Source organism: Ascaphus truei, chromosome 13 (genome assembly GCF_040206685.1).
Source record: "Ascaphus truei isolate aAscTru1 chromosome 13, aAscTru1.hap1, whole genome shotgun sequence".
NCBI classification, from domain to species: Eukaryota; Metazoa; Chordata; class Amphibia; order Anura; family Ascaphidae; genus Ascaphus; species Ascaphus truei.
Genome location: NC_134495.1, coordinates 47,886,640 through 47,899,217, shown reverse-complemented (window position 1 = coordinate 47,899,217; position 12,578 = coordinate 47,886,640). Strand labels below are relative to the sequence as shown.

The following is a 12,578-nucleotide window of genomic DNA, read 5'->3' as shown; positions in this document are numbered from 1 at the left end:
ACACACTGGGATTATACATAGAAAGACAAGGACTGCTATAAAATCTCATGATAACATGGAGTAAGGTTACAATAGGGTGTAAATTACTCTTCTTCTTTCATTTCAGACATCTGCAGCCCAGGTCCTCTTCCCAAGTGGCCACCTCTACGCAGAGAGACTGCCGTCGCAGGTCTGCCCGGCCCAGAGTTACACGGGGCAAGAGGAAGCGAAATGCAGAGGATAGGGGGATCAGCAGTGCAGCTGTTCTTGGTGATCAGCAGTAGGTGGAACTAGTTATGTTTATGGTAGGGCTGGTGAATACATTTAAGTAACACACAAACAGATAACAGGGTTTGGGGTCTACAAACCAAAAACAATCCAGCTCTGTTCTAGTGCAGGGAAATCAGTTTAACATTTGTTTTACCTTGTTGGGAAAATAAACCTGCATAGAGAATTTCATAACGTAGCGACTTATCCTCTCCCACCACAGAGCTGCTCACAAGAGAAGAAGCATCCAGAGTGACCATGGGCTACGCCCTACAGTTAGTGAGATGGGGACATCAGGATGCAGCAGAAGAGCGCTTCAGCGTCATAGGACATCTGGAGCGCAGGAGACTGAAGATCCTGCAGAAGAGGACACCATGGTGAACATTCATCCTCCAGTCACCATTGAGCCGGCTCAGAGGACAGCATTCTACCAACTCTTTGGTAAGGCCCTCTGCTGTGCACTATAACAAAACCGTAACAAGAGGATTTCACAGCTTATTTTAAGACACTTTGCAATTTTCAATGGACATAGTCATTTCCTGGCTGCCCTTATTAATTAATTAAAGGAATATGTGATGTATGTGAAAGTGAACATGCATGTTAACCTTGTGTGTCTTATTGCCAATATATCATGGCTTTTTGCATGTATTCAGCCATATTTTATCTTGGGATTAGGGGAGAGTACAAGTAATTTGGAGGAGTTAGAGAGAAGTTCGGGGATACACATTAAAATAGTATGAAATATCTCGTCATTGTATTGTGCGGCTTTGTATTCTCCGTATTTTCTCATTATATTCTGCCTTTTCTTAACGTCAAATTCCTCAATGTCCCCGGGGCCATAAACCTACTAATCTGCACTAAATGTTAAAACATTAACATTGATACACAACAGGCTTTAAAATAATTATATTCTGTTTGCATCACGTGTAACTGGTTATGTGCTTTCATTGGCACAGATTATTAACCAGGGAACATTACACATTATCAGGGGTTATGTACTAAAGTCTCCTGGCTGCAAAATGAGTGCAAAACAATGTATTAAAGAAAAAACTGCAATTGCTTTCAATGTAATTCCTTTTCTATGGTAAATATAGTGCTGATTCTGCGCTGATTTAGTCCCAGTTTTGCAGCTGGGAGCAAATAGCCCCATATTATGAGTATCCCATTTAGCGCTGGATCCACCAAGCTCCGTTAAGTGACTTAATGTCGTTAAATCTTACCACATTTCCTAATCGGCTAATAACAACGATGTCATGTTTTCTCCTGGAGAGAGCATTGTGTTAAGTATAGTGGCCGTTAGTGATAATAATATGCAAAAGTGGCATTCCCCCTAAGGCCTTGTACATAGCAGGCGGGCGACCGAGCGCGTCATGTCCCGCGCGCCTGCAGCACAGGCGATCCGTGGCCTGTGGGGTCTGGAGGAGGAGACGCAATCCATGAGCAGCTCCAATTCAATGTTTGGCCCGCGACGTCACGTGAGCGGTTCTCCCTCATTGGCTGAAACGCGCAGGTGACCCGGCCGTTGGGAGACAAAATCAAAAGGTTTTGTCTGGAGAAAAATTGGTTGCGCCATCGCGCTCGTGCAAACGCATGCTCTATGGCCGTGCTCATTGCCTTACATGATTTTGTGTGCAGCGCGCGCGACGTCACGCTTACTATGGCCGCGGGCTAACAATGCACATCATCTAAAGGCCGTTAAGGCTAATACAGGATCTTACCATTAAGTAAAGTCAGATCCAAAAGATGGTGCTACTCCCATCCAGGCACTGAAATATGGGGTTTAACGGAGAGGGGAGAGCGGAAGGGCAGAAAGAGAGAGACTAACATCTCTATGTCAGGAAAGTTTGGGGAACTCTCTCTCCCATATTGTATGTCCCATGCCCAGGACCTACGTGAGAACGAGAGGTAACTCAATGTATTACTTCCTGGTAACACATTTGATAAATAAATAGATAATTATTTTCAGGGTCTGGGTGGGTACAGTATACTGTAGCATCACCGTTAGGTAAGATATACTGTACTTAACTTGCCGTTATTTGGCAGATAGCGCAATATTGCGTTACAATAACATGATGCGAAGCCTGTGCTAATGATTTAATCAGCAGCCGTTGCTTGTTTATCCGTATAATTGGCTTTGGGGATATGAGACCTTATGAGCCCTGACGTAACACAGCGCTGCGCATCTGGCCCTTACAATTTAGCAAAGGTTTCAACTAGAATAACAGTATGAGAAAGCGCTCACTGGTTGGAACATTGGCAAACTGAGTTTGGGTAAGTATTGGGTATTTATGCACACCTAAAGATTTAACACAATGGACATTTCTTTTTCACAACCAAAGCTACTGGTTTACTTTAAATGAATGATAAGAGGCATATCGGAAAGAAGCTTTCATGACAAACATACAGTAACATGAACTGAGTGTTTATTACCTCATTTTGAACTGTTTTGTAGAAGATGACATCATCCGGGCATTCCTGGGCATGGATAGTTGCTTGAAGATTTCGGATAAGGTATTTCTTGTACATGCTCCATGGTAGGCAGGATAGATGCATGAGAGATCCTGGAAGACCAGCCCCGGCTGTTACCCTGCAGTGGATGGGATGGGATCAGTGGTCCATATGTAGGTACCATTCTTGTCTTTGTCATTGTATCTGAGAGGCCAAAGACTCCATGGGTGATAGATCTGCTCGGTCTCTGACCTCCACCTGTTACTGTAGAGCTGGGTGTCTTCCTTCTCTGTGGGAGGGAAGGACACAATGGAATGTTACATTTCCCTCTCCTTGTGTTACTGTGTTACCAGCAGAGACTGAGAAAGTTAATACAGTAAAGAAATTCAGCAACATGAGATAGCCACATTGATATGTAGATGTGGAACAATGTCAGGGAACAAATGGGGTCTTTGGCTTCACAGCTGGTAGGAAGATAAGCAAACTGGAGGGAAAGGACGCAAACGGTCAATATCTATTAGCAATATACAGTAAATTTCTGTTTCTGGTCAGGGTCACACTAGAGTCACCAGGAAGTGTAAGATTGATTGCAGGTCATGATACCTTCTAATGAACCTATGCTACAGAATGTGATGGTACCTTATACATATAGTATAATAATACTGAACATAGCAGTGCTATCCCATAAGACATCTGTGGCCCAATCACACCAATCTTCTGGTGCCGGGAGGTGGCGTTTGGAATATGAAGGTTAGTATCTGGGCCATGAGGTGGCCTCCAGGCTCCCTGATCATTTTCAATGAACCTGCCTGATAAACCTTTGCTGTGTGACACTTTGTAACAGAGGCCTAACCTGGACTTGTACATCTTTGCCCATTAAGACCTTGTTTCGCTAACACATTCTCATATCCCTGTAGTACCTGCTGGCCATGGTGCTGGCTTACTTCCAGCGTGCAGGCCTGAGGATTGAAGAATATACCAGGAGGAACTTCTTTGTTGCCCTGTAAGTAAATTTTAACTCATATCTATAATGAGACCTGATAAAGGACAAGGTGAAAGGCCATTTCTTAACCCATTTTTGTTGCCTGAAGCAACATGTCGAGTATACACATTTCCCTGCACAAATACACACACATACACATTTCCCTGCACAAATATACACACACAGAGAAACATATTGCTCTGCACAAATATACACACACATTCCCTTGCAGATATACAAACATACACATTACTCTGCACAAATACACACAACACACACACACACACACACTGCTCTGCACAGATATACACACACATTGCACTACACACACACACACACACACACACACACACACACACACACACACACACACACACACACACACACACACACACACACACACACACACACACACACACACACACACACACACACACATTGCCCTGTACACTCACACACTGCCCTGTACACACACACACACACATTGCTTTGCACAGATATACACACACACTGCCCTGTACACACACACACACATTGCTTTGCACAGATATACACACACACTGCCCTGTACACACACACACACACATTGCTTTGCACAGATATACACATTCCATGAGTTTGCTGTGCAAATATTTTCATTATTAAATTTGAGCCGCCAAAAACAGACAATACAGATATAACAAGACTAACTCATGCGACCGCGGTGATTACGGCACCGGAGGACTAATGCTGTGGGGTGGTGCAATACGGAAGCATGGCCCCCCACAGCGAGATTGGGACAGACACTGTCTCCAGATCAGCAGACGTGTGGGTCTCTGACCGCGGTGCTGGAGACAGTAAGTCTGGCTACATCTGTAGACACAAAGACATTCAGTAAGACTTTGCCTTACAGTGCATTGTACGCACATCTGGCAGTGACAGACTTATGGTGTAACTTTTATTTTAACCCCTTTGTGACCAGGCCACACTCATAGCAACTTATTCTCCTTGGCCCCTGTATTAATGTCCTTTCTGTTCTTTCTTCCTCCTCTCACTGATAACTCTTCTTTTTTATCACTTTGTAACTACATGGAAGAAAGGACCAGCACGGCTACCCACCATTCTTTTATAACTCTTTATAACGCCACTTTATTACCAGCTAAAAAACAGATAGGTAGCGCTATATCCTAATGTGCAGGCAGCCTGTGATATATGCCTGAACCCCAGTCAGGTATTGAACAGTACAAAAAATATATCAATGGCGCTCTGCACTAGTGTAATATAAACATATAATATATAGTAATAAAAATATACAACCAGTGGCGTGGATGTTTCTCCTGGGAATGGATACTCCACATGTGATGGGTGAACATGTAAGGAAAAAATCACAACATAGTGTAATACTGTTAAGCATACATACAAACATATAACATGAGACGGACGCTGAGAACAACAGGTGACCAATTACAAACACATTTAATAAAGAATATCATTAAAAATACATAAAATACATAAAATAGAAACTGTTAGGCACTCCAACTCAGGTGGGGGTACCTGCTTACCGAATGTAAGAAGGTATCAGGCAGTTGATATATAAGAGTATCCCCTCTATGGATGGCTGCTGCTGCACCGAACTGCTGGGCTCACACGTGTATCCTCTACCGTGGATAGTGCTTGCTCCCTCTGTTTGTGGCATCCGCCTCTGTGTGCCGTGGACACGGAAGATTCCCGTGTCTGCCGAGGGATAGTAGTTCCTTCCTGCTCGGCTACTGGACGCGCGCCAAACGGAGCTGATGTAAACGCGGATGGATATCCGCCCGGATTCGGCAGCCAACGGGCATCTGCTAGCAAGTTCCAAGGGGGACAGGATACACCACCGAGTCTGGAGGACCTCTCAGAAACACCCTATGCATTTCGAAAGTCTTGCTTTCTTCCTCAGGGGTAACATAGTATAAAAAAGTAGTATAAAAAAGTAGTCCCTGTGTGTCCCGATATATATAGTCCCGTATTAAAGGTGCAGTACATCAGAATAAACTTGCTCATGCGCAGATGTGTGCTTTGGGACTCTCAGCGTCTCGAACAAGAACAGGTACACAAAAACAAACATAGAACATGAAATGACAAATAATACATATCAAAATAATAAATTTACACTGTCTAAAAACTTAAATAATGACAATGGAATATAAAGAATATGACATTAGGCCATATATTCTTTATATTCCATTGTCATTATTTAAGTTTTTAGACAGTGTAAATTTATTATTTTGATATGTATTATTTGTCATTTCATGTTCTATGTTTGTTTTTGTGTACATGTTCTTGTTCGAGACGCTGAGAGTCCCAAAGCACACATCTGCGCATGAGCAAGTTTATTCTGATGTACTGCACCTTTAATACGGGACTATATATATCGGGACACACAGGGACTACTTTTTTATACTACGTTTACCCCTGAGGAAGAAAGCAAGACTTTCGAAACGCGTAGGGTGTTTCTGAGAGGTCCTCCAGACTCGGTGGTGTATCCTGTCCCCCTTGGAACTTGCTAGCAGATGCCCGTTGGCTGCCGAATCCGGGCGGATATCCATCCGCGTTTACATCAGCTCCGTTTGGCGCGCGTCCAGTAGCCGAGCAGGAAGGAACTACTATCCCTCGGCAGACACGGGAATCTTCCGTGTCCACGGCACACAGAGGCGGATGCCACAAACAGAGGGAGCAAGCACTATCCACGGTAGAGGATACACGTGTGAGCCCAGCAGTTCGGTGCAGCAGCAGCCATCCATAGAGGGGATACTCTTATATATCCACTGCCTGATACCTTCTTACATTCGGTAAGCAGGTACCCCCACCTGAGTTGGAGTGTCCTAACAGTTTCTATTGTATGTATTTTATGTATTTTTAATGATATGCTTTATTAAATGTGTTTGTAATTGGTCACCTGTTGTTCTCAGCGTCCGTCTCATGTTATATGTTTGTATGTATGCTTAACAGTATTACACTATGTTGTGATTTATTCCTTACATGTTCACCCATCACATGTGGAGTATCCATTCCCAGGAGAAACATCCAAGCCACTTTATTACCAGTTACACATCTGTATGAGTTCGTAGTTGACAAATCTCAGAGGATCAGATTGTATTATGCATCTTCATGTGCGTTAACATATACATTGAAAACAATTGCCCACCCTTTATTTCAGTCATTCACTCTAAGTACCATCAGCAGATGATTCCTGTTGTACATTAACATGCATTGTAAGCTCTACCAGCACAGACAGCCGTTCTCTGTTTCTTACATACAGTATTGTTTCCATTTTTGCTTCAGGTTTCTTGCTAACGATATGGAAGAAGATGAGCACTTCAAGGAGCAGATCTACCTCTGGGCTCTGGGACGTACATGGTATCGGCAATGCTGGGACTTCAAGAGGACAAGGGACATGTTGTGGGCGAGGATGGGCTATAAAGCCCTTGTGACCCAGTCCACATGCGAGCAGGTTTGTTAGGAAGAGGGATGAGGGACATCCGTTGGACCTGCGTGAGGTACCAGATACAAAGAGATTTGTAAAGAGGAGAGATGGATTCGGAAAGGATGAGGAACTTCTGAGACAAGATTGGGTTACAAAGTCTTGTATGCAGGTCCAGATGCAAAGAGGTTTATATACAGAAGGGCTGGGTTAACAAAGAATGATGGACACCCTGTGGACCAGAATGAGGTTCTATGTTCTTGCAAACTGGTCCAGACGCAAATGAGTGTGTACAGAGGAAAGATGCATCTAGAGGCTGTGACCTACATTCTCTGGACTAGGATGAGATTTCAAACACATTACAGTACATTTGGTTCATTTTGCTAAATTTGTAAAGAGAAGAGGGAAGGGATTCTTGGCTGGTTTTGGGGAGGTTGTGGAGAACCTGGAGAACATACAGTATAGTATATACATCCTTCCATATTTAAGCCTCACTAGCAACCACATACATGTTCCTCTAAAGAGACAAATTGTTCTTCCTTGTCCCCTAGAAACAAAGTGGCATTTTATAATAACACTTTGTCTGTCTATGCCTTTTGGAGCCTGAATTTGAGTGTAAGTTCCTAGTAGGAATATGGGAGCTGTGCGTGTCCATAAAATTCATCAGTGATCAGCGTTAGCATCATACTGCCAGAGACCGGCAAGTTCCTGAAAAGTGACGATTTGAAAGTTCAATGCCACTGTTGCAAATTTCTTTCTAGATAATGGCAGACAACCCATCTCACTGGGCATGGAGACGAGAGAGGAAGGACCACCATGGCTGGGCCATCAGGTTTTATCTGCGGAGACCAGAGGAGTTCTGTCTCCGAGGCCCGGGTAACACCCCTCCACAATGCCCCCTCTGCAACATCTTCGAAGAAAATGCCAGATCATCGCGACAAAGCCAACCGGCCCGGTGGGAAGTCATCGGGAATATTGTCGTTCCTGCTGGTGCAGCTCTAGCCCTGCACCAGCACCGAGGACAGTAATGTAAATATATATTGTTCAGATGTTATTAATTATTCCAAAACACTGAAATATAATGATTAGTAAGATTATCTAAAATTAAACTACAATAAGCTTGTGGACATCTACAGTACTCCTAAAATGTCATCTGATCTGGCCCCTTTGGAGAACTAGTTGAAGAGTCCTTCTCTACAGGAACTTTCTTTAAACAAAATAAATATTTATTGAAATAAGATTAACATTCAGTGCTCTTTGGAACCTTTACCAAGCACCAAAACTGTGTTTACCCAACTGGAAGTAACTGGTGTACTCATAGACAAGACAATATTAGTTGAGACTGTGTGACAAGATGCTAGTAGAATATCTGTCCCTGTGTCTCTTTCTGCCCCTCTGCTTTTTTTTCTCTTTCTGCTCCTGTTCTCTTCCCTTTGTCGGTCTGTCTCTCAGTCCCTTTGTACCACTCTCCCTTCCCCTACTGATGCTGACACACAATGTCAATAAAAGAAGGGAGGGGCGGCTTTCTAAAAGGGAAATGCTGTAAGATCCATGTCCCTGTGGGAATCGAAAACAAGGTTTAGTTTTGGGCAAAGAGATCCAAGTCCAGAGTGGAATCTGGACCTCTAGAAATATTTGTAGATAATAATTAGATCCCCTATTTGACATCTTATTTAAAAAGAACAATAAAGTAGTAATCAGTTCCCTTCTTCTAGTAGTTGTGCTAGTCCTGGAGACGTTTAGAGTTGTCAGAGGTTGTGATACCTTTTAAAGGCCCAACGAGAGAGATCTGATTTTGACTTCTGTGTTGCAGGAAAACCAGCTCCGTCTCTCCCCCTCTTCCCTTCCACATCCCTCACTCCTGAGCATCGTGCCGGAAGTACTGCAGGAAGTAGAGCCTCTCTGAGTGCAATGTAAATACTAGGAAGATCTCAATATCAGGGATAGAACAACATGGCAGATAATGTCATTGTCCTCCACGGGGAGCCATTTAACATCTCCCTGAGATAGGAAACAACAACCACAGAGTCTCCCCGATACAGTGAGAATCTGTAACACTATTGTTCAGATGTCAAGAGATGCTGGGATGATTTGGGATACATTTTGGGACGCAAGACAAACTCCCACAATAACCAGTGTTGTTTCTCCCTATGATTCAGATCCTGTTATCCCAGGACAGGGCAGCCAGTACTGCAGGAAGCCTTATGTCATCCTGTAGAAGGTAAGTCTGCAATGTGATTGCAGGGGGAGGGAGTCTTTGTTAGAATTAGACTGTATGCTCTTTGGGTTAGAGTTCTTCTGCAGGCTCTGGGGATCATAGTCTAGAAGTAGATTGCATACTCGTTTTATTAAAGTATTATAGATTTTTCCTGTCCTTCAGTAGTCTTTGAGTAGATTGTAAGATTTTGGAGAACTAGTTGAAGGGTCCTACTCTACAGGAATTTTCTTTTAACAACATAAATATTTATTGAAACAAGATGGACATTCAATGCTCTTTGGAACCTTTACCAAGCACTGAAACTGTGTTTACCCAACTGGAAGTGACTGGTGTACTTATAGAGAAGGCAATATTAGTTTAAGACCGTGTGAATGGACAGAGTAAGATGATGGTATAATATCTGCCCGTATCTCTCTCTGCCTCCTTTGCATTTTGTCTCTCTCTGCTACCGTTCTCTTCTCTGTGCCTGTCTGTCTCTAAGCCCCTTTGTTCCACTCTCCCTTCCCCTACTGATGCTGACAAAAGAAGGGAGGGGCGGTCTTCTAGGAAGGTAAATGCTGTAGGATCTGAGCCCGGGTGGTAATCAAAAACTAAGTTTCTTTTGGGCACAGAAATCCAAGTCCGGAGGGGAATCCAGACCTCTAGATATATTTGTAGATAATAATCAGATCCCCTCTTTGACATGTCTTATCTAAAAAGAACAATCAAGTAATAATCAGGTCCCTTCTAGTAGTTGTGTTACTCCCGGAGAAGTGTCGATTTGTCAGAGGTTGTGATACCTTTTAAAGTCCCAACAAGAGAGATCTGATTTTGACTTCTTCTGTGTTGCAGGAAAACCAGCTCCGTCTCTCCCCCTCTTCCCTTCTACATCCCTTACTGCTGAGCATCGTGCTGGAAGTACTGCAGGAAGTAGAGCCTCTCTGAGTGCAAGGTAAATACTAGGAAGATCTCAATATCAGGGATAGAACAACATGGCAGATAATGTCATTGCCCTCCCTGGGGAGCCATTTAACAGTAAGCCAACAAACTGGGGATCCCCGAGACAGAAAACAACAACCACAGAGTCTCCCTGATACAGGTTCTCACTGTAATACTATTGTTTAGAAGTCAATAGATATGGAGATGATTTGGGATATATTTTGGGACGTGCATGTCATTGGCTGCTCTCCTATATTATGTGTTTAGCTCATTGATTCTAGGTGGATTGCACCTTTAATGCAGAGACAAACTCCCACAATAACCAGTGTTGTTTCTCCCTATGATTCAGATCCTGATCCTTGTTATCCCAGGACAGGGCAGCCAGTACTGCAGGAAGCCTCATGTCACCATGTAGAAGGTAAGTCTGCAATGTGACTGCAGGGGGAGGGAGTCATTGCTAGAAGTAGATTGCCTGCTCATTGGGTTAGATTCTTCTGCAGGCCCCGGGGATCATAGTCTAGAAGTATTATAGATTTTTCTGAGATAGGAAATTAATCCCGAGGGGGTGCTTGTAATGTCCTGTAACCAGTAAAAGCATATGCATATCACCAAAGCGAATAGGTTTTAACTCGAGTTACAGGCCCCAGTATGGGGCATCGGGTGCCGGTATCCCATTGTTTACATGTCACACGTCACGCGACGTGGACGCATTAAAAATCGCTGCGACAATGGCAGCCGAAGCCCCATACCGGGGGCCTGTAACTCGGGAAGCAGGGGGTCCCTGAGGCAGAAATCATTGCGGTTCAGCTCAGGAGACCCCCTGCTCCCGCACACTATTAATAAAAATACATTAAAGCAGCTTCATTACCTTAGTGACTATTCGCTAAAGCAATGAAGGGGTTAAGGCATAATAGCATGTTTATTGGGGACAATTGCCCCCAATAAACATTGCAATACACAAGGGAGATAAAAAGAAAAATCATAGCGTGACACTGCAAAACTATAAACATATAACTCATACAGACATGACATACATGACAAACAACACTAACAGAAAGGCTGACAATAATACAGAGATTTATTTAAACAATACTAAAAACAAGAGATCTTGGGAGCGGGTCGAGGATCCAGTGTGGTAAAACTGGAATCCTACTTACAGCAAGCCAGAGGGGTACAAGCGGTGTGTATACTATGTATACTGTGCAGTTCTTTAGTCAGCTTCGGCGCGTGGTGCTGGTGTAATGGCCGCCGGCGCTTCCTCCAGTTGTTCCTGGTCTCAGCGTCCCTGCAGGCCAAACCTCGCGAGATTCCCGTCAGCCGTGACGTCACTCGCTAGGTGAAGCTACTCGCCGCCGCTTCCTCCTGTACCGCACGTCGTTCGCTCGAGCTGTAACTGGGTGCTGTGACCTGCTCCTTGGATAGTCTCTTGTGAACAATCTCTAAAACACCCAACGCGTTTCGTGCGCATGCGCACTTCTTCAGGGGATGATTAGCACAGTCCATGGTTGCCTTTTGTAATGGCAGGTGCAGTCCAATTGGTGGAAATAAAATGTCTTTACACATTCTTTGTCTGCAGTAGTGATTGGCTAATTAACCTGTCAGTCATGGTTGTGCTAAACTATGGCAGCCTAACATACACAAACAACATACACAACATTAAACAAAAATCTTATAAACAAAAACTAATCAATCATGTTGTCCTGATTTATAGAGTATATATTTAATATAGATGACTCCAGATAGTCTATTATCCCACATATATGTTCAAAAGCCTGCACCGGAAAATATATATATTTAAAATCCAAGATGCAGTATAAGGTGTCTTATACAAATATAAAATTAAAATGACATTTAAAAATTCAATTGATTGAACCACTTATTAATGAATCAATCTCTCGAATTCCAAGGTTAATAAAAACTTAAATAAATACTTATAAATTTAAAAAACCTTGATATTATATTTAAAATTGTTATTTAAGAAAGACACCTAGATCAAAGTCTATATTTAGTCCATTTGGGGACTGGGTTTTCAGCTCATAGATCCAGTAGGCTTCACGCCTACTGATCTGTTGTAGCTGATCTCCCCCTCTCCAATGCACTTGTGCGTTTTCTATTGCCTGACATTTCAGCCCAGCAGGATTTTTATTATGGTGCACACTGAAATGGTGCGAAACACTGTGTGTGGCTAATCCTCGTCTAATATTATAGATGTGCTCATAAACTCTTCGTTGATAGCACCTGCCAGTCCTGCCCACATATTGTAGGCCACACGGGCACTGCAATAGATAGATCACAAATGTGGAGTGGCAGTTCATAAATGTTTT

At 43.2% G+C, this 12,578-nt stretch overlaps 1 protein-coding gene across 1 annotated transcript; it reads left to right on the top strand.

Moving 5' to 3' along the window:
• The first annotated feature begins 475 nt into the window (after nucleotides 1-475).
• On the top strand, nucleotides 476-9,018 carry LOC142464553 (speedy protein 1-B-like). Its single transcript, XM_075567921.1, has 6 exons — nucleotides 476-687; nucleotides 2,699-2,757; nucleotides 3,612-3,697; nucleotides 6,980-7,148; nucleotides 7,880-8,147; nucleotides 8,932-9,018. Exons 1-5 carry the CDS (start codon nucleotides 531-533, stop codon nucleotides 8,144-8,146), a joined length of 738 nt encoding a protein of 245 aa, XP_075424036.1. The 5' UTR covers nucleotides 476-530; the 3' UTR covers nucleotide 8,147; nucleotides 8,932-9,018.
• Nucleotides 9,019-12,578: the final 3,560 nt, after the last annotated feature.

Bases quoted from the DNA above. Each gene is read 5' to 3' on its own strand.
- LOC142464553 (XM_075567921.1), top strand. From the start codon at position 531: ATGGGGACATCAGGATGCAGCAGAAGAGCGCTTCAGCGTCATAGGACA. The intron at 688-2,698 runs GTAAGGCCCTCT...ACTGTTTTGTAG, and splicing joins AGCATTCTACCAACTCTTTG to AAGATGACATCATCCGGGCA. The intron at 3,698-6,979 runs GTAAGTAAATTT...TTTTTGCTTCAG, and splicing joins AGGAACTTCTTTGTTGCCCT to GTTTCTTGCTAACGATATGG.